Below are 22185 nucleotides of genomic sequence, written 5' to 3' on the forward strand. Positions count from 1 at the left end.
TGATCTCCAAATATTTGATTTGATGGCTGGACCACTCAGTGGATTAGAAATTGGTTGAAAGACTGCAGACAAAGGGTGTTGATTAATGGTTCTATGTCCAGGTGGAGGCCAGTAACGAGCATCATCCCCCAGGGGTCTCTCTTGGGACCTGTGCATTTGAACATCTTCATCAATGACATCGAAGACGCAATTGAGTGCACTCTCATCAGGTTTGCTGATGACACCAAGCTGAGTGGTGCGGTTGACACGGTGGAAGGAAGGGATGCCATTCAGAGGGACCTCAACAGGCTGGAAAGGTGGGCCTGGGTGAACCTGATGAAGTTCAACACAGCAGAGTGCAAGGTTTTGCACATGGGCTGGAGGAATGCCAGGCATCCGTACAGACTGGAAGGAGCAGTCCTTGAGAGCAGCCCTGCAGAGAAGGACCTGGGGGTCCTGATGGATGAAAAGCTTAACATGAGCCAGAAGTGTGCTCTTGCAGCTCAGAAAGCAAATGGTATCCTGGGCTCCTTCAGAAGAGAGGTGGCCAGCAGGGAGAGAGAGGTGATTGTCCTTCTCTACTCCACCCTTGTGAGGCCCCATCTGTAGTACTGTGTCTGGGTCAGAAGGCCCAGGTACAAGAAGGACAGCGAGCTGTTGGAGAGAGGCCAGAGGAGAGCCACGCAGATGATCAGGGGGCTGGAGCACCTCCCCTATGAAGACAGGCTGAGGGAGCTGGGCTTGTTCGGCCTGGAGAAAAGAAGGCTGCAGGGTGACCTCACTGCAGTCTTTCAGTACCTAAACAGAGCCTACAAACAGGAGGGGAATCAACTCTTTGAAAGGGTAGATAACAGCAGGACAAGGGGAAATGGTTTAAGTTGAGGGAGAGAAGGTTTAGGTTGAATGTCGGGGGAAGTTCTTTACAGAGAGAGTGTGAGGTGCTAGAGCAGGCTGCCCTGAGAGGCCATCCTGGAGGTGTTCAAGGTCAGGTTGTATGGGGCCCTGGGCAGCCTGGTCTAGGATTAAAAGTGGAGGTTGGTGGCCCTGCCTGTGGCAGGGGTGATTAGAGGTACATGATCCTTGAGGTCCCTTCCAACTTTGGCCATTATGGATTCTATGATACTGTAATGTACCATCTGGGTCTGGATTACCAGTCTTCTGTGTTACTGACATCTGCATGGTTGTGTCCCCAAAACCTGGTCCCCATGATAGTTTCTGGTATATACCCACTCCCACTCACCAACCAGTATCCTTGTTTCCCTTCACACAGGCTGCGCCGTCCTGGAAGTTGGTCTTAGATTTATGGTTGTTCCAATAAATAGCTGATCTTTGGTTTTCAGTCTTCCCATGTGCTTAGCCCTTATAAATACATATAGAGATTTCTAACAGATCTTTAGTCTTCACCTGATCCTTACAGTAGCCATCTTCTCCTGTGGTCTCATGATTAGTGTCACATGTGCACTGGCACACACTGCCTCTCTGGCTGCTGATCAGGATTTACTTCATATCACAGAATCACAGGATGGCCAGGGTTGGAAGGAACCTCAAGGATCATGAATCTCCAACATCCCTGCCACATGCAGGGCCACCAACCCCCTCATTTAATCCAATTGGGCTATCCAAGTAGGTCTCCCAAGTAGGAGACCTATTCCCAAGTATCCAAGTAGGTCTCTCAAGTGGTCTCTCCAGCAGTTTACTTGGTACCTGTATTAGCTGCCATTTCATGCAGTCTTGATCACGTGAAAGTGAGCTACACTCATTCCACGCTCAGAGCATTCTGCTTGCTTGTCAGCCTGACTTGATACTCGCATAGCCTCACTTGTTCCTAATCCTGGCAAAATGGACACTGCCACCAGTTCTTAAACTCTTACATGCTGACACACAGGGTAGTGTCTCTCTCACAGAAAAATAGGCACATGTTGACAGGTCTCAAAAACGGTGAGGCTGGCACAATTCAATGCCATGCTTTCAATTTCTTTCATAAGGATCCTGTAATGAGTCCTGGACAATCCCAAAGAGATGTCCTATGGTGTGGCTTTTCCCTCTTGAAAGTGATGACTGTCTGTTCAAAAGGTACTTAAGAGAGCCACTCCCATTGGCTCATCTTGATGTATTTCACACCTTGGGATGATGGTGTGTTCTCTCACGGTAATTAAGTTTGTTTTTGTTTTGTTTTGTTTTTTATTGCTTAGTGAGCATGCATGTCACTCAGAATGCATGGAGACAAGACTTTTACAGGTGGATTTTTTTTTTTCCTGTGACAGTCCTTTGAGTAGACTGGCCTGGGTATTATTCAGGTTCTCCCACCTTCTCTTGGTCTCTCTGCTCCATGGCATGCATGGCAAATGAGGTTTTTATCACATAACCTAATTTAACACTTTACTGCTAAAATTCCTCTGTTTATCTAGGTGAATTTTACAGAAAGTTTACTGTCATTATCTCTTTTGTGTGTGTTTTGAAAACCTTCTTTAAGTCCCTGTCCAGAGATGGCTTCTTATTACTCTTTACGTCAGTTGTATCCTAAACTCTGTTGAGATTCTTTTACATTCATTTCAAATAATTTTTGCTTCGTGGACAGAAATGCATGTTGTGTATAACAATCTCTAAGTATGATAGGTCATGGGGAGACTTGGCAACATATATTTCAAAACAAGCAGAAGGAAGAGAAATGGAAGTTGAACAGTATGATAGTATGCAAATTTTAGGAGCCCATTACTGATTTATGTTGAAGTTCCTGCTACCTCTAAAAGATGAGAAGAAAATGGAATAATAGGTCAAATAGATCAAACAAATATATATATAAAAAAAATATAGACTGGATGGGGCCCTGGGCAGCCTGATCTAGTATTAAACCTCTAGGGAGGTTGGTGGCTCTGCAAGTGGCAAGGGGGTTGAACATTCATGATCCTTGAGGTCCCTTCCAACCCTGGCCATTCTGTGATTCTGTGATTTCCCTGTCCTCTATCATTATTCTCACTGATAAAAGAATTGCTATGATCATTAATAATAAGATGTGCAGTCTATGCCTTCTTTATGTGAAGAAACTTCTAGAATTTATCCTAGGCAAATGCATGGCTGAAAAGTTGTCTTCTCCATATTGAAAGGCAGTAGTTTCTCCCTTAACCTGGTAAAAAGTAAAATTAGCAATTGAATACTATTTCCAAATGAAAAAAATATTATACAAGTAGGTAAGATATATACACTGTTGTAAATGAACATGAATTCTGAAAATAGAGCTATGTCATTTTAGAATAAATGCCATGTAATGACTCAATTAATTTATTGGTTTCTGTGATTAATATTTTATAGATCCAATTGAAGAAGAAGATGCAGATGTCCTTTATAGTTCAGTACAGGAGCTACTGAAAGCTGCTGTTATGGCAGATGCTGATATTCTATCAGAGACATTTCAGCTTTTGATAGATTCTGTAAAGGATCTTAGTAGAAAATTTTGTGGTGTGATTCCAGATGGGCTTTATCTACCAGCACCACCATTATACTGTCCTCAGCCAGCTTCTCTCAGTGAAGTGAGTGTATGTGATAAAAATTTTTGTTCCATGTTTGAATGCATTTATGAAATGATCATCTATATTTTTGTTCATTTCAGCTTATTTTTCTCTCTCATGTTTTTCCCTGTCTGTTCATTTACTAAAGTAGTGTTAAGAAAGTTCATGTGTCTTTCTTGTGGGTTGGTTTTTGTTTTTTTTTTTTGGGGGGGGGGGGGATGGAGGGATGGTGTAAAGGAATGGGGGGAAGGGTTCCTCAATAAAGAATGTGTGCTTTTAAGAGGAATTCAAGGAGTTACTCTTAGGAGCAAAAATGATATTTAGGTCATGTTACTTACTATTCTTTCTGATAATATGTTCTTTATAATTTTTGGCTTTGTCTTTGGCTTGGATTTTCTGTTTTTCAGGAAGACTGCAATGACATTATTTTAAAAACTGAAATAGAAAATCGTCAGAAAGTATCAAGAGTTCTTCAGCGAATTATCTTGCTCTTCCGGGCCGCTTGTTGCTCCTGTCCTGCCGCACAGTGGTATATTTTGCAGCTGAAGTGGGGAAGAAAAATTATGCAAAAAGTAAGCATTTAATTTGTAGGGTTTTTCTTCAGAATTTGATTATCTGTAGCAGATATTACTGGCAGGGTTTTGGTTGCATTACAGGAATATTTGGTCTCACGAGGACTTATTCAAATCATGCTTTTAATGTCCTCATAATTCTGCAATTCCATATTCAGTTATATAAAAAAATAAATAAATGAGGAATGTAAATTTATTTGATAATGTACTTCATAGAATTGTCTTTTTTCTGTACTTTCTTGGTAAAGTACAAAATTGTCTGTATTTCTATTTGAAAGAAACAAGCTAATTTTACTTGGGAGCTACAGCTTCCTGAAAATGTGTTTCAAATCAGCTTAGCATTGATTCTGTAACAGAGAACATGATACTCAATTCAGGTGAAGTGATCTTGCTTCACAAAGCACAGAGCTCAGAAGGTCTTGCTCTACTCAAGTGTAAGCATAGAACAAAGCTTGGAATATATTGATGAGTGTTTGGTGTATCAACTGAGGCCTTTTTTTATTACTGTGAGTTACAGGTTGACTTGGTAGAGAAGGGTACGTGTGACTGTATCTTCCTTCAAGCACTCTGCACTTGCATTCAAGTAAAGAGCTATGTTAGGAACAGACAAATAAATACTGTTTTCTTTTTTTTCGTTTAATGGTTACAGAGGCTTAATGCTAGCAATGGGAAATGATAAGGAGTAGCAGCTGAAATGGGAGGGATACATATTTGCTCTTATGTTTCACTGTACTGTGCAAAGAAAAGCATTTTGTTTGCCATAGCTCACACTAAACATAGTGGTTTAAATGAATTTTCAGAATACTGATTTGAAGAAAAGGGAAAGCTTAAAGCACTTTTACTGATCTTGACAATATTTTGCTAATAACTGAGAGGCTGTACATTTACAAGTGATGTATTGAAATTTTTAACTTAATTTCCATTTCGATGTACAAAGAACATTTGTTGACATATATCAATACATAGACAAATTGGCAAATCGTATCAAAATAATTGATTGTTTACTTTCTCTGTCCATAGATTCGAACGAAAGGGTCTCTTCCTCCGCTGAACCCATTCCCAGAGACTTTGCTTCATTACTGCAATTTCCATACTGCTTTCTGGTCTGAATCTAAATCTACATCTTCTGGAGACCGTCAACTTGATGATATTTCCTGTAAAATTTTAGGTCTGTATGGCATGAAATACAGGAATTCATAGGTGAGAAAAGAACATAATTCCACAGGTGCACAGAAACTCGAATCAGAATTATACTGCATTGCATGCAGAAGAACATTCTCTTTCCAGGTTTGAATTATGCTAGTAATTAAAGCACTTAAAGCACTGAATCGAAAGGTTCCTGTGCTAGATTGCATCATCCTCCATCCCTGGAGGATCTAGTGTCTGCTGTAGCCATCGGCAGTCCTGCATACAACAGGGGAGCTGAAAGCAGATGATCTTTGAGGTCTCTTCCAAAAGAAGCCACTCTATGATTTTATGATACAAATCCAATGAATGTAAATATAAAACAAAGCAAGAGTTAAAAGAGTTAAAATAAATTCTGTTCTTCTAGCTGAAAATCTCAAGCTGTTTTATTTTATTTATTTCAGTAGAGTCTCACCATGTTGCATATTTTTCTTATAGGTTGGTTCAGAGAGCTGTGTGCATTGTGTTGGATGTTTCATGTTCGTGAAAGATTATCTGACAGTTGTAGGCGGTACCAAGCTGCAAGGGAAAATGCAAACAGTCATAAGGTGATTACATTACTAGTTTAGTAGAGATGCACATTAATTGTATACACCTGTAAGAATAAAACTAGACATTTTATGCACATTTCTGAGAAGACTTTTATTTGCAAAGAAGGACAAAATTAATGTGATGTTGCGGTGTGCAGTAAGTACTTGCTATGGAATAGTGCTGTACGTGTAAACTAAAACTTCCTACTAGTTTTTTCTAATTTTTTTTCTTCTGTTTTTGGTTGGTATTCAGCTCAGGTAACAGAAAACAAATACTGCCAGAAGAACAGTAGTTTGTACAATTGCTGACTAATTGAAGTATTTTATATATTTATTTTTGTGCCGCAGTTATTTTGAGTGCTTTCTGTTCTATGTGTATTTAGCTTACAGTTTTTCTGTTCATGAAGCAAGTTTTATGATAGAGGCCAAGTCTTGGTGTTCAAATGAATAATGAAAAATATGAAAACTTAAAGGTTTTTTTCTACTTGTACCTTTATGTCCAAGATCAAGGAAAAAAAGAAAGAAACTACTGACATAAATATATTTGGCATATATACTGTAATTTTATGGATGTAAGTTTCTATTATATCTGTTTCGCTGCTGAGCTGTCATCAGCAGTTTGCTTCCTTTTTTATTGCAGTGGTGACAAATATGATAGAAGCCACTGACAGTTTGAAAATAAACCAATTCATTGTAAAAGCTTGCTTAAATATCTTGCTCCTAATAAAGAAGTTACTATCATCTTAAGTTACATTAAAATGATTTACTACTCATAGTAATTCCATGTGTTTAATCAAGTACAGATGGTTTAACCAAATATTTAAATGTCACTCTGAATGGATTGAAACATGCTCTTCAGCAGGATATGAATTGTTTTGGTTTTAAAAGATGTCTTTTGTTTTTTAATACAAATTATGGTAATTGCAACTTCGATCTGTTTCCTACTTTTCTCTTTTTTTCTCTGAAAGTTATGTTGATTATAATTTATCCAGGAAAGAATCACTGGTTTGCAATGTGTGAATAACTTTGTTGAAATATATTATTTGTTTAAATTTATTTTGATGTAACAAGTGTTTTTTAGGATCTTAAGAAGAATGAGTATGGTGCCTCCACAGTTGAGCATTGTCTGAATGCTGCAGAATGGGCTTGCAGAATGCTTCCTTTCTGCAGGTTCATGAATGTTGAAGAATTAATTCAAGATGTAATTCTGAGCCTGCTTGGAGAACTGCCACCAGTCAAAAAGGTAAAAGAAATGAAAGCTAGAACAAAAGTACTAGATATTACCACAAATGTGTTTTGTTTTGTTTCGTTTTCTTGTTGTAAATGCTACTCTCCAGCATTTCTAGACTAGACTTTCTGATGGTGTAAGTTGTGTTGAAAATTCTCTGTGAGTGACTTTAAAAGAAACTTTGTTTTGTTTCAGGTGGCAGAAATTTTTGTTAAAGCTTTTCCTAATCCTGAAGATGTACGAGTTCCACTAAGAGATAAATATAATGGTCTTCAGCAGCGGCTCAGACACTGTACTGTTCAAGGTAATGTGCATCTTTCTTCAAGAAATACTAAATGAGCATTCTTTTTTATCTTGGTAGTTAACAGGTTATTAGAGGGTTGTGATTAACATTGCAGAGTCTATTTGGAAGCCTGTAGCTGAAGGTGTTCAATTTTGATCAGTACTGGGCATGGTTTTGTTTGACATCTTCATCCAGGATGAATTGCATGGAGAGGTAGAAACCACTTCAGCAATTTGCTGATAATATAAAGCTTGGGGGAGTGGCTGACTCACCAGAAGTCTGTGCTGCCATTCACTGAGACCTGTACAAGCTTTGATGGAGAGGAATCTCATGAGGTTCAACAAGGGCAAGTTTAAAGTCTACACGTGAGGAGGAATAACTGCACACATCAGTATAGATAGGAGATGACCTGCTGGAAAGGATCTTTTCAGAAAAGGACCAAAGAATCCTGGTGGACAATGGGTTGGCCATGATCCAACGGTGTGCCTTTGTGGACAAGAAGCTCAATGTTATCTTGGGATGCATTAAAAAAAGAACGATCAGCAGGTTGAGGGAGGTGATCCTCTCCCCTTTTCACTGCATTGCTGAAGGCACGTCTAAAATACTTTGCTCAGTTGTGGTCTCCCCAGAAAGAGTTCAAGAAAGAGGGGAAGCTACTGGATGGAGTCCAGCGGAGGGCTACAAAGATTATTAGGGGCCGGAGCATCTCTATTACAAGGAGGGGCTGAAGGATCTGTGACTGTTGAGCCTGAAGAAGACTGAGAAGACGAACTTATCAGTGCTCATAAATATATAAAAGTGTGGCTGTCTGGACGAAGGGGTCAGTCTCCTTTTGGAAGTGCCCAAACAAAACAAAAAAAGCAACAAAACAAAGGGCAGTGGGCATAAACTGGCACACAGGAATTTTTGTCTGAGCAAGAGGAAAAACTTACTTTGAGGGTGACAGAATACTGGAATAAGCTGCCAAGAGTGGTGGTGGAATCTCCTTCTCTGAAGAACCCACCTGGATGCTTTCCAGTGAAATCTACTCTAGTGAACTTGCTTTAGCTGCTGGTAGGACCAGATGATCTCCAAAGGTCCCATCCAACCACTGCAATTGTGTGATTCTTTCTTCATGCCTCATGTAAAACAGTTACAATTTTTGTTCAAACAATTTTAAGAGGATTTTGTGGCAAGATCTTTATTTATAATATGTCTTTGCCAATAAGAGCATATCACAACTTCCATGTCAATGGTTCTACCCATTCATCATATTTGCTGTCAGATTTTTAAATGGCTACAGTTAATGGTGACATTTGTTTATGTCTCAGTCTGAAACAGTAAATCAAAATTGAAAAATTTGCGTCTAAAATGTCTCTTTTTTCTTTTTTCGAGCAGATCCTGAAAGTGAAGAAATGATGTCTGTTGTCATACAGGCTATGGAAAAAGCAAGAATGAAGAACTTGAAACTTGTAATAAGGAATATAGGCCCTATAGAAATTAATGTTTGGGAGCCAGCAGAAGAAGGAGCAGATTTTCAGGAAGAGCACTATTATGACAAGGTCTCTCTAGGCACTAGTATAAGCAGAAGCACACTTACTGATCTTGGCAATCCTCAATTGCACAGTGAGGCTGAAAGTGTAGACACACTTTCAGATGCTTTGCTTGTTGAAGAAACAAGAGTTCAAACACCTTTACCTCAAAGGTATGAAAAAGTGGTAGCAGAAAACACTTAGTTAAGAAAAAATATAGTTGTTCTTCTATTTTACTAATCTTCTTATCAAATACAATAACTGTTACTATGAGTAATTTACCACATGAAAAATGAATTTAGTCAGATCTCAGAACTGATGATATTATGTCAAGCAACGTGACTAATATTGTTCTTGAAATGTAAATCATTATTAGCTGTGTCCAAATGCACATATGATGTTTTTGAGCTCCTGTCTTTGTGAGAACTATGGATTTTATGTTTGATTTTTAATTTGCCATCTTAACATTGCATTAGTGTAAGCTTCTTTTTGTCAGTTTCCTATTTTTAACAAAAGAGGATGAAGAAGTAGTAATGCTCCATTTACTCATTTTCCGTGTAAATCTTCCTACTGTTGATTTTGGTGTTAACTCTTTGTTTGTTGTCTAGCAGGGAAAATGAATATCAGAGACAAGGGGAGATAGGTAGCAGAAATGCTACCTGCAAGACAAAAACTCTTACTTGGAAAACAAAACATATGGAGAAAGCGTACAGAAAGGACTCACAGAATCAGTGTTATTTGCCTATAGTTGGTGCATGGGAATTTGAACGTGATGATGAAGAGTATGTTAATTTCTTAGAGCTCTTTCTGAGCTATGTTCTTGAGAGAGATCTGTTAAAGTACAGTGATCTCAGAATTCCATTTCTTACTAGCTTCTCTGGACTTCTTCGAAAGCATGAATTAAACTCTCTCTTGTTTGATATTCATACAACACTAAAACGTCGACAAGCCAAAGCAAGAAGCCAAAGTGTATTTAGAGCAGGGTCTTGCTATACTGTCACCCTGACATCCTGCAGTTCTGAAACAGTTTCCGTCCATAGTGTAAACGAAAATATTCTGGAAAATCCAGACATTGTACAGTCCACTGTGCAGACGACAGAACCTTCTGTGTATAACCCAATCAAAGAACTTGAAGGATTATTTGGTTTAAAACGCAAGTCAATTTACAGAGCTCAGAGTGACAATCAAGAGGTAACTGTTGCATCAGCAATCCAGACTGTTCCTAAAGATACTGCCCGTACACTACAAACCCTGGAAACTTCTAAATATGTGTACAAAACTGCTTATTTTCCTGATACTTTACCAGGAGAAGAACTAGCAATAGAACTGACAGATAAATTTAGCAGTATTGCAAGATTACTTGAGTGGATGATCAGATGGTCTGACAGGAGACTGCTATGTGGTTCCAAGAAACAAGACGCCATAGAGGAAAGTCTTCCAATGATACATGTGAAGACATCAGCAGCTGCTGTTCTTTCTTCCTTATGGCTGTTAGAACAATTGTGCAAAGATGGAACGCAAGCAAGAAGTGTAACATTTAAGGTAAGAGAGGGGTGGAATAAGAATAAATTTATGCCAGCAAACAAAATTATACACATCTTTTACGTTATAGTTTGATTCTCAGTAAGAAAAGGAGTGTTGATCAATAGTCTTGAAGTAAGGAGTTGCTCAGAAAATAGATATTTTCCAGAAATACCAGAATTTTGGGAAAACTTCAGCTGAAAATGAAAATCCTCTTTTAGAAGTCATATTTAAAATCATTTAAATAGTTATCACAGCATTTGAGCAAATGCTTAGAAGTTACGTCACTGAGTCTATGTGAAGAAAGCCAGAATTGGTGACAGATTATTGGAAAAACAAGATTAATTAAAGAATGTTTTGTCAAAGGAAACTTGAATGCAAGTTTATTTGTCCTTAGAGGAAAGCACGGTTGCATTTTGACTAAAGCTAGATGTTAATTTGTGAGAAGTGAACTTTGAATTTCCAGCTAACACTGTTAAACTTGGGAATTTGTAAAAATAAATAAATAAATAAATAATGCTACGTGAAATGCTTTGGATGAAGAAGGTTGTGGGGTTTTTTTAAGGTCTTTTCTCACAGAGAGATTTTGACTTGTATTTGGTTTCCATATTCTGTTTTCTTGCAAGCACCATATGTACTTTGCTTACAACTTACTGCCAGAATACTAGGTGTGCTAACTATGCATGATTATGCAAGTTTTTTGCCTTTCATACAGTGATAATTTGAAGTAGGTCTATTTTACTGGTGCTGAAACCAAATATTATCGCATTTCTTTTATGGAGAATATTAATTGTCACATCAATGACAAAGGAATCATGAAACATCTGTTATTTCACAATTCTTCTACATAACTCAGAGGACCATTTCTTTGTTAATCAAAAGGTGAAAACTCAGACTCCATAGTTAAGTGTAAATCCAGAATTTCTCCGTTGCAGAGGAAATTGTATGAAAATAAACATAGTGTATGAAACAGTATTTTTTAAAGTCTTTTTTTTTTTTTTTTTCTAAAGCAAGTGAATTTTTTTTATTATTGTTAATAGAACACAGGTAATCAGTGTCTGAGAGAATCTACATCTCCATCAGAAGCACAGCCTAGGACCAAGAGAGAACTTGGAGTAGTTGAAGGCACTTCAGCAAATCCTCCAGCTGATGTCCATAATGTACAAGCCTATGACAACCTTTTTGAAAACCCTTCAGGGTAATTTTTTTTTTATCTAAGAACTCCAGTTTGTCATTCCCCAGCTAATGAACATAGCGAGATGAAGAGTTCTGCTGTTTCTGCATGTTGTATTATGTTAAATTTTGAATGTAAATTCAATCTCGTACTCAAATCTAATGGCTATACGTAGTCTATTACATCACTTGAATTTATTCCTGAAACAGGATAATATTATATTCTTTCTATATATATGTAAGTTACTAATTTTGGTGGAGATGTTAAGGTGTTCTCTTTTATATAGTAATATTGTCTCATTTTTGTAGAAGAGAATCCAGATTTTTTATGCCTCATAATATCACATGATTGTGTCAGTTCTTCTCAAATCGGTGACCAAGTCTGTTACAAGAAATATTCATGAGAACTTAATGTATTTGGTCATTCTGTTCTGTTTATTTCTCATATTCTGCTCCTTTTATTTCTCATACTTAGAAAAAATCTTATGTTTGCTGTTTAAACATTATCAGGACTAACACTATTGGAAGGCGAAGTCTTGAATATTGTCATAAAAATTGTTGCAAGACTTCGCTTTATAGAACTTTTGTAATTGACAAAAAAAATCAGACCAAGTATCTACCTTCCCCAGACATACCTCTAGGTAGCAAACAAGATGGCTGTTTCGTATGAATTGAAATGTCAATTTACATCACTGTTCATACAGTTAGCAATGTGGAAATACAGTCCAGATTTTTGATTTAGTAACTATCATCACTCTCTCAAATAACAAGCTCTATACAGGGAGAGAGAGAACCTTCATTCTTATACTGAGATGATAGTTCACAATGTTAATTGTTTTTTCTTGACTTTTTTTGTTGTTTTCATTTTTCCCCTGGATCTTTAATCTCGCTATGTTGATGTATGTGTCAGAAAGAAAGATGGAAAAGGGGGTAAATATGTATTCATATCTTAAACACTTCTGGAGATGGAGAGTCTGTAAACTGATGGCTTTTGTAACATTTGTCTCCATCTACTGCTGCGCTAAAGAAATGAAAGATCTGCTGTTAGTATTTAAAGGTACTGGTGTGTGTTTCCTATAAATTTTATTTTATTTTTTTATAATAAAGGAAGTTTCTGTGAGGGACATAAATGTATTCTTAGGCAGATTATCTAAAAGTTACAATGCAATTTATGCCTTCCATTTTCTTTTTGGTAGGTCATATGTGTTCTTTACGTCTTTCTGAAGAGCATCTGAAAGGCTGTCCCGTTAATTTCAGTAAAATGTTACCACTATTCCAAAAAATAGTATTTATCTCAGTTTAAGTGAAATTTGTTGGGGAATTTTATATGATTATATCACAGCAGTGTTTATTTTACTGTTACACTCTAGCCTGCAGTCTGAGAGGAGCAGTATATTTAAATGAAGTCTGATACTTAGGTTATTTTTATTGTGTGTTTTTTCTTTTTTTTTTTTTAATTCCAATGATCAGAATGTGTACAAAATCAATATATTTTGCTAAGAAGGAAATTAAACATGGGAGTTGTTCTCTGCCTCATGTGACTGAAGATCTTAATGAAGTTGAGCCATTTATTCAGGAGGAGTCAGACATAACATCACAAAGTGAAGGTTTGTGTTTATGCTATATTCTTTTACTGTTGTCTGACATAACAAAGTAGGAGCTTTGCCGAAGTAGAATTATACATTCCTTGCACGTCACATCAGTAGTAATAGCACAAACTATGAATTTGCTGAAAGATAGCTCAACCCTTTTTCTTCCTCAATAGGAAAAAAAGTGGACTAATGTAAACCAGCTGACAGAAATTATGTAACAGTGCTGTATGTCATATCGTTTTCTGATTTACAATTTGTTTTTGTAGAGTGCTTTGAGGAGCCATTTGAAACTCCAAAGAGCTCCAATGGCTCTATCAGGATCAAACCTGGAAAGGCAAGTTATCAGTTATCATCTTGTCGAGAATTCCTCAATGTAATTTAGAAATGGAGATCTTGGTAGAATTTTTTCCCTACTGAAATCAGTAGTAAAAATTATTAGTACTTAAACAGTAGTAAAGTTTTAGAGTAAAGTTTACTCTAAATATTTTTCAGTATTGATTCAGTGTTTGTAAAACTGAGTGTGTGTCTGCCTATATCAACAGGCATGTAATTATGTTCCATAACAGGTTGTGTACCACCGTATATAAGTATATACTATTTATGTACACATAGATATGTATAAAACCATGTAAACTAAACAAACAAACAAACAAAAAACAGGTGGTCTTCTGTTTAGCAGAATTTTATAACTGTTTTGTTTACCGTAGCTAGCTGTATTACAGCTTATTTCCTAAAAAATGTATGCTGACTTGGAAGTTGTCACAGGGTGACTAAGTAATGACTTATGACTTGCTTGCTTACCTGATTTTTAAATTAAATGTATAAAGGTGTATTATTTGTTGGAGTCTGAAAAGTCAGTTTAAATCTATAAATTAGCCTCATTCTCATGTATCATCCAAGAGAACTCTCCTGTATTTGAAATTGGCTAGGAACTATTATGAACGAATGTGGATTGCAACAGCTTACTCTCCTGTACTACTTTGGATTCAGTGCTGTTAATAGAATTAGACCCAGGAATGGAATGATTTTCAATTCCCCACTATGTATTACTACATATTACTATAGTGAATCTGTGGCATATATGAAGTCCTGGATTTATTTCAGTTTCTTAGTTTGTGAGTAGCTTCTATGTACAAACTTTGTTTCCCTGTTGTCATCCTTAATAGGAGGTGTGAGATTAGCAGACTTGATTTCCAGGGTATGTATGTGGATGTGGATACTGTATGTGGATACAAACTTGAAAATAGAAACATATAACAACTAATTAAAAAAAAAAAAAAAAAAACCATATTTGAATGGAATTATTAAGATATCTCCAAATACGTAAGCTGCAACTGTCCTCTGATAAGTGTGTAATTTTTGTTGTTTTTGTCAGATTTTTTAAAACGACTGTTTAATGAAAAATATGTTTGACTTAGGCTAATAAAATAACATTTCATTGAAGCAGAAGGGGTATGTAAAAATTTACAAGTTGAGACACATCTTTTTATTTTCCAGGACATCTCCAATTCAGCTGTAGATAGTCCACAAGAAGACCAAAAGATGAAAAAAGCAAAGGAAAGAAAGGCTGAACAGAATGTGTGAGAGACTTACTATTTTATTTTTCCCTTTGACTTTGTTTAAAAACAGTTAAAATTTTTGTTTTGTAGTTTTGCAGTTTTGCTAATGGTGGGACTCAGTCAAATCTGAATGGGTTTGTTACTGTAGGAACAAACTCATAGACTGGAAGAAAATTTCTGTCATGTTCTATTTCACATGAATAGGCATTTTGCATATACAAGGTGCTGGGTGGATTAATGATTAGTTTAGAAATGAACAGGTAATACAGGCATGGTTTGTGGTAAGGATTAGTATTTTCTTTCTGGTTGAAGTATGTAACTGGAGAATAACTGGAGAAGTTTCCAGATTGAAAATTTTTCTCTGAAGTTGGAGCAGTATCTTCAGACAAATTACAGAGGGAGAGCTATTTTTCTAGGAAATTTAGTAGTTAACTTGTTAAACAATTTAAAAGATACAGATGAAAGTGAATATAGGTGGTAAATTCATCATCTCCTGACGGAGAGAGGGAGATATTTTACAGAACTTAATTTCAAGAAATTTACGTAATTTTGGCTTGTTTTAAATTTAATGTGAGCTAGATGTATATTTTAAAATATATTTTAAAATAAAATAATATCATTTAAAATAAAATGGAAACAAGGAAACAATCCATAAAGCTTGATTGTTACATCATTAGTTGGAGTTGATTACTGCTTAGTTTAATTTCTTTGAAGCTTTTCAAGGGAAGAAACTTTATTCTAAAAGGGTTTTTTGTTTGCTATGAAGAATTAGTGTTTGGGGATTTTTTTCATTTAATGAGAAATGTAACCACCTATTTTTATTCTTTTGTATCAATTTTCTTTATGATCCTACCAAATTTGTTTGTCATAATGAAACCTTTTTCTATAATACGTAGTAACTGACTTTAATATCTTATTTCACTGGCATATAAATCCATATTCTGTTTATGTAATATTTGTTAAGAACTCAAGAATGGCCAGCTTTAGGGAAATAAAAGTTTCCTTATGACCCTGGCTGTCCTTTTTTTTTTTTCTTCTTGGAATGCAGATTGGGATCATATTAGCTAATATTAACCTGTATTGCTTATTGGATGTTCTCTTCTTTTGACTGCTCCAGGCAATCTATTTTTTTTTGCCTGTTGTTTGTGTGAACAGCCAGAACCTTTTCCATGCTTTTGTTTGAGTCAGTTTCTAATTGCTAGGGAGACAAAGCTTGAATGTCAATATTTGCCAGCTCAAATTGCAGCGTAATGCAGTAATTGAAGTAATACAGTTCAGTATAGCTCTCATAAGGTGGCATTCAGGTATCATTGCTTTAAATGTACAAAAGTGTTTGTACATAAAATGGGGAAAAAATGAAAAGCACAACAAATTACTGTAGCACTTACAATGTCTGGTTTTTTGTTCTATTGTTTTATTTTGAAGCATGACTGAGGTTGCTACTAGCACCATTTCTCAATCATTCTCTTTAGAGCAAAATTCCGAGGTTCCCAGGTAAGATAAACCTATGGTGTTTTATACAATGAAAAAACTCTTGTTAAATTTTTAGTGTCAAGTAACATAATTTTTATTGCAAAATATTTGTACATGAAAACTGTAATACAGAGTAAGTTTTCTGAAACATTTTCATGCCATAATCCTTGTGAATCACATACTCTTGCAGTTTTTCCAGGATATCACATGAATAAAACTTCTTAAAGTAAAGTACCTATGATAAGATATAGTCTTATCATAATATAATATATATCTTTGTGAACAACTTGAAAAATATGCTATTTAATATCATCTGGTACATTGTATTTTAATGTTTTGTAATCTGCAGTTTTATTGTTGCTTTTTAATTATCCAAATAGGTAAAGTCACGTTTAGTCATTTAAGTGAAAGTAAATCTGCCATCTCTTATATTTCAGCTAATAGTGTCCATCTCCATTTTCTCTATCTTTTTGGTTTTATGACTAACAGGACCTTTTTCTGTTGCAGCATTGTTTTCTTCTGTATCTATAGAAAAGCCAATGTTTCAGTCTCCCCGTGACTGAAAACTGTAGATCTTATGTCTTTACTGTTATTTTTCATTCACTGTGTCATTAAGTGCTAGGAAAAAAAGGCCTTTGTGAAGATAGTGCAGTGTTAATTGTTAAATTTTTCCAACAAATTCATTATATTTTAGATAAATCAAGATATCCTTAACATTTTGTGGATTAAGTTAAGATAACCTACTATATGTTTTCTGTACTATGAGTGTTTTTAGCAATTTTATTCTTTTCATTCTACTGTTAAGTAACATAGAGATTTCTGTAAGTCACAGTCAGCCTTCCCTTGCTGCTGTGTCAAGTATATCAAGTGTTATCTCCAGTACTTCAATTTGTGCAAAAAAGGAAGACATCAAGAAAGAAGTCCCAACAGAAGAGAAACTGAATACATCAGAGACTGTCAGACAGATGCTCCAAGATGAAATGTTTAAGTTAGTTCAGGTAAGAATGCTTCATTGTTGAAAATTGTGTTCCCAGTATAAAATGGTATTTAACGTACAATTGGGATAATTACTGTTTTAAAGTATTTGTTTGCTTGTTTTTAAAAATTATTAGCATAATATGTGTTCTAATTCAAACAGTTCAGTGTGCTCTAACTGCTTAGATTAGGAAAGATTCTGAAGCTGTAATAACTTCATAGCTGTGGTAGCAATTAATTTTTGTTAGCACATTGAAACAATTATGTACAAGCTTATGTATACCTAAACTTCACAGAAAAAGTGAAGGAATTTGTCTTGCTTTAGCAAAGCCTGTCTATGACAAATTTTTAATATATCTCAAGTTCAGTTCAATAAGCAGTCGTACAAATGAATCTTCGTTGAACCTTATGGAAGTTGTTTATTGGTACTGTGTATTTTATGTTGATAAGATAGTGAACTGTTAGAACATGGCTTAGAGAGGATGTTTTTGTGAGGATCCCTGTTAAAAGTGTTTTTACAGTGTTACCTTCATGTGTTTGTGTGTACAGCTACAGCAAATCAACTTCATGAGTTTAATGCAAATAGTGCAGTCATCATTTGCCAACCTGCCAAATGTGCAACAAACTTTAGAACGGTATCAATCTGCTCATCTGGAAGGAATCCAGCCTGTGCCCCCAACAGAAGTCAATGGCTCTGCAAGACCTTCATGTTCTGCCGGTGCTTCTCTAAAAGCAGAACTGTCCACTGAAGGTGATAGAGAAAAATATGATCAAAAAAGCTCACATTTTCAACCAACAAATAGTTCAAAAGATGAAAGCAACTGTGTCCATATAAAAGTAGGTGTATCATTATGTCACTTTGAAGATGTAAATGTCTCTGTATATATTCTGTATATTTGTTATCTGTTGTGTTGAATTGCTAAATCTTTTTGTAGTGATTGCTGTAGACAAAAACAAGCATAAACAAAAACCAAACATATTTTTGTACATATATAGTTTATCAGCTGTTTCACTGTGCTTTCAAATGCTTTTTTTTTATTTTCTGATTTAGAATCGTCAGAACGTTTCTTTAAGCCTACTAGAAAACCATAGCAAAGAGACAGGATTTATGCCACCAACACAAGATTTGCATTCTTCAGCATCCATTAAACCACTTCATCTCCTAGCTCCTTCCTCAGATGTTCAGAAAGCACCTAAGTTTATCCCTATTGAAAAAAACAAAGATTGCTCAGATGGATTTCCTTTGCTTAAGCTTCAATCAGGTTATCATTCCAAACCAGCGTTTTTAGATCCAATAGAAATGTCATCAGCTTTTGCAAGACCACCCCCACGAGTAGCTTGGAATTCATCAGATTCTTTATGGCACCATCAGTCATCATACAAAGAAAGAAGGGGGAAGTCTACAGCACACTGGAACATGAGTAGATACAAACCTGAGATCTCGAAACCAATCCAAGAGGAAGAGAAAAGATGGGCAGAAACTGTGTATAAGCCACCCTCCAAACACCTATGTTCAAGTCAGTATGAAGAACGAGAAGTTTCACTTGAGCAGCAGTTTTCTGGTAATGTGAAAATGGACAATACAGTGATCACCAACAACCTGGCTGGTATTTCCCTACTGCACTTGAATCTTGATCCAGTAGTTAGACTTCCACCAGTTACAAGACAGCCAATCATCACTGCTTTAATACCTGTTAAACCTATAACAAAAGAGACTGATGAAAGAGAAACGCTGCAGCACACAGGAATATCACTGCTCCATGCCAATTTACCTCAACAAAAGAAGGTACTGGATTTAGTAATACATTTTTCTAAGTTGCAAGAGTTTTTAGTATAGTGATTTCTAATTCATCAAAGATTAGTTTGTGTTTCCACTTTATGAAATTTGGAAGTCTTCAATCCAGCTGACAGAAGAAAGTTTGGAACTAAGGTACCTTTATACTGGAATGTTAATCCAAAGGAGGCTTGGTACTGTTTTGGAATTGTTTAAAGAATCTACTGGCTCAAAATGATAAATAATATTTCTGTCACAAAAAGTAATCATTGCTGGTTTTACAGAAAGTTAAATACAATTATTTACAGAACAAGAAAGGAAGCAGTAAGAAATTCTATTCCATACAGGGCAGAAATGTAATGCCCTGTAGGCATTTTCCTTTTAGGCTTGGAAAGAAAACTTTGTCTTGTGGATGTTGGGAGCCTGATATTTTGAAACATGTTGTTCTCACAGAATCTCATGCGCTCACCCATTTCAGCTGAATGCAAACATTTTTCCTAGAAACATTTTGAAATTTGCCTGCATTTCCTATTTTCATCTTCAGCCAGATACGTAAGAACATATTAGGGAAATAAGTTCTGACAAGGAAATTCCTATCTTCTACTTTGTTTAATGGGAACAGTTTGCACATTAACATGTTGCTTCTGATTCTGCCGCTACATTTTCATTCTCTCCACAAATTAATTGTGTTTATATAACTGAGATACAAACAGGACCTGCTAGTATGACTGGGGTCTCCCCGTTTTATCACTGTTTCATTTTTTTCTTCTCTCTGAACTTCCAGGTGCCAAAACTTATTCCACCTCAAGATCTCATTGCATTTGAGCAGTACTACCACCATCATACTGTGACCAGTACTTCCTTTGAACAGGACCAAACTAAGCCTATCCAATTACTAAAAACTGATTTTAAACCATTTGAGCCAAGAGATGTGCAGAGCAGTACAAAAAGGCAAGCCAAACTTGTGGGTCTTCATTTTGAAGAGACTGTGCTGCGGGTCATCATTATTAGTAGTAATCTTTAGGAAAGAAAGGATTGCAGTGTTTTAATATATTTTAAAATACAGGCTCTGGTAATGAGTCCAGAAGGCATCCATCAAAATTCCAACAGAAGAATTTTTTGTTTTTTGCTAGCTGTGTTATGCATGAATTTTGACATTTTTATTCTTACCTGTACTTTACTGGGAAGGGATAATGACATCATTGCATCTAGAATGGAATGATTGCTTCTGATTGTGATGCTTTTAACTCAGACAGATGGACAGACTCTGAATGTTCACTGTAAGGTTGGGAACAAACAGTACATAAATAACTGCAGCTGTAGTTTAGAAAACCTGTTATGATATTATCAGTTGAAATTCTTAAGGCTATAATTGTTGTCTGATAACATATTCATCAGATTCTTAAGAGAATTGCAACTTTTTTAGTACAATAGTAAAAAAGAAAATTTTATTGATAACAGAAGTCCATATCTTACCTGGAGGATTTCTTAGAGTTTCCTTACAGGCGTTTTGTGTTGTAATGATTTTATTTTTTTTTACCACACAAAATATAGTTACATTATCCAGATTATCCAGATTGTAACATTTGATATGACTGTTTTACTTGACTGTTAACACATTTGGCTTTGATTGGTGAATGTTTTTATGAGCTCTTGTAATTATTTTTGATGCATTTCTCATACGCAGAATCATCCTTTGAACCAATCCTTATGCAGCAGTTTTGTTTATTTTTTTCACCTTTATTTCAGTGTGTATTTTCTACTTAGGAAACAGTAGGTATTCTTACAATTGTGGAGCAGTTCTTACTTCTATTTATAATTATTATGTTGGCAGACAGAAGAGGCGTAATAAGAAACAAATGAAAGAGGAAGTGGAAAAGGAGAAACGAAGCGTGTCTTTCTGCCCAGATGATTCCATCATCAATATTAGTGATACAGTGATCTCTGTTGAATCAAAAACGGTAGTGTCAAAAAATGTTTTTTTCTTTGCCTTTTTCAAGTATTCAGATATTAAAAGAAAAAAAAACAAAACTGAAACAATCATGTAAATTTCTTCCATGCTGTCCTCTAGAAACAGTACATATTCTTCATTCACATCTTTGTATTTACTGCAAGGAAGAGATTTAGAATGGGAAAAAAGTTGCAGGGATGCATTTGTTTCTGTTGGGATGTGAACTTTCCTAATTAGAATAGCATATTTTGACATTTAAAGTAAATCCACATACAAGCACCAATCACTTAAAAAATGTTCTGCCTGTCAGTAATACGAGGGCAGCTATCCCAAGCATTATTTTTTTCACATGAAGCTGATTGATGACAGTATAAGTCAGAATAGGGAGAAAGAACTCTCTCCTCTGTTTTATCCAAGTCATTGAGAAGACAAACCCTTCCTCAGCTAGGTTTTGATTTCTGTTGTTTACATAAGTCATTTTAGTATCTTTTAACATCTTTTGGGGTTATCCTTACCAGTATTAGATTGAAAACCAGAATGTTTTCAAGCTCTAATTATGGTCCATAACATACCTTCTTTGAGACTTCCTTGTCTATCACAGCTACTGGAGAATCTCAGCAGGGCTAGAATACAGCAGGGATAGTGTATCTAATAGAAAGAAAATTAACAGCATCAACAGAACCTTTCATTGTGGCTGCAACTTATTTTTTATGATTTATTTTTTTTTTCTAATTAGGATCCAGAGACAAAATATACCTCTCACCTGCAAGATGATTCTTTCATTTCCATGGGCAAGTACATGACATTTAGTACTTTAAGTGCTTAAATAAATCAGGGAATAGAAGTTTGTTAGACTTCAAAGCAAAATTCCATATTATTAAGACCATATCAAAAGATATCAAAAAAAGATAAGTCAAACTGTGTACTCTTTAGAAATACGATCTGCACTGTATATAACAGGATCATTTCCCAGAAATTGAGAAAAACCTTTCGAGATGATGAAAAAATGTTCAGTTCTCTTTTGGAATATTCAGTTTTATGGGATTAGTGTGGAGAGATTTTATATTTATGCTTTTTTAGCTTAAAAACATCGCTAATTGTATCACTGCATTCCCCAATTACTTGTTAATTCAGAATAATTCTCCTGAAAGTTTTGTTAGTTTCCTTGAAAATGGGCAATGATGTTTTGTTTACGCTTATAAGCAGTGAAGTTCAGGAAAGAGTAAAGAGTATATGGTATGAATTTCAGTAACGATGGCTCATAGTGATTTCTTATTCATGTGATTAACCAGAAGGAGGCTTTAAACACACGCTTCAAATTCTAAATCAGATGTATTTGTTTTCAAATATATTTCCAGTTTTATTTGACAGCA

The 22185-nt window shown here is 35.7% G+C and overlaps 1 protein-coding gene across 1 annotated transcript in view; it reads left to right on the plus strand.

Annotated features, from left to right (window-relative positions):
- The window catches only part of CPLANE1 (ciliogenesis and planar polarity effector complex subunit 1), a gene marked incomplete at both ends in the record, with an annotated part of 64947 nt that overhangs the window by 19490 nt on the left and 23272 nt on the right, over nt 1-22185 (plus strand). Inside the window, 19 exons of the mRNA XM_079548723.1 lie at nt 3289-3512; nt 3893-4057; nt 5078-5225; nt 5681-5790; nt 6854-7015; nt 7196-7304; nt 8661-8967; nt 9406-10336; nt 11356-11513; nt 12959-13095; nt 13347-13414; nt 14578-14660; nt 16065-16133; nt 16918-17110; nt 17637-17924; nt 18139-18873; nt 19646-19816; nt 20700-20822; nt 21549-21603. Of these exons, the coding sequence (XP_079404849.1) occupies nt 3289-3512; nt 3893-4057; nt 5078-5225; nt 5681-5790; nt 6854-7015; nt 7196-7304; nt 8661-8967; nt 9406-10336; nt 11356-11513; nt 12959-13095; nt 13347-13414; nt 14578-14660; nt 16065-16133; nt 16918-17110; nt 17637-17924; nt 18139-18873; nt 19646-19816; nt 20700-20822; nt 21549-21603 (4236 nt within the window). The remainder of the gene's footprint in view (nt 1-3288; nt 3513-3892; nt 4058-5077; nt 5226-5680; nt 5791-6853; nt 7016-7195; nt 7305-8660; nt 8968-9405; nt 10337-11355; nt 11514-12958; nt 13096-13346; nt 13415-14577; nt 14661-16064; nt 16134-16917; nt 17111-17636; nt 17925-18138; nt 18874-19645; nt 19817-20699; nt 20823-21548; nt 21604-22185) is intronic.

The sequence above is a fragment of the Tetrao urogallus genome (assembly GCF_951394365.1).
Source record: "Tetrao urogallus genome assembly, chromosome: Z".
Classification (NCBI taxonomy): domain Eukaryota; kingdom Metazoa; phylum Chordata; class Aves; order Galliformes; family Phasianidae; genus Tetrao; species Tetrao urogallus.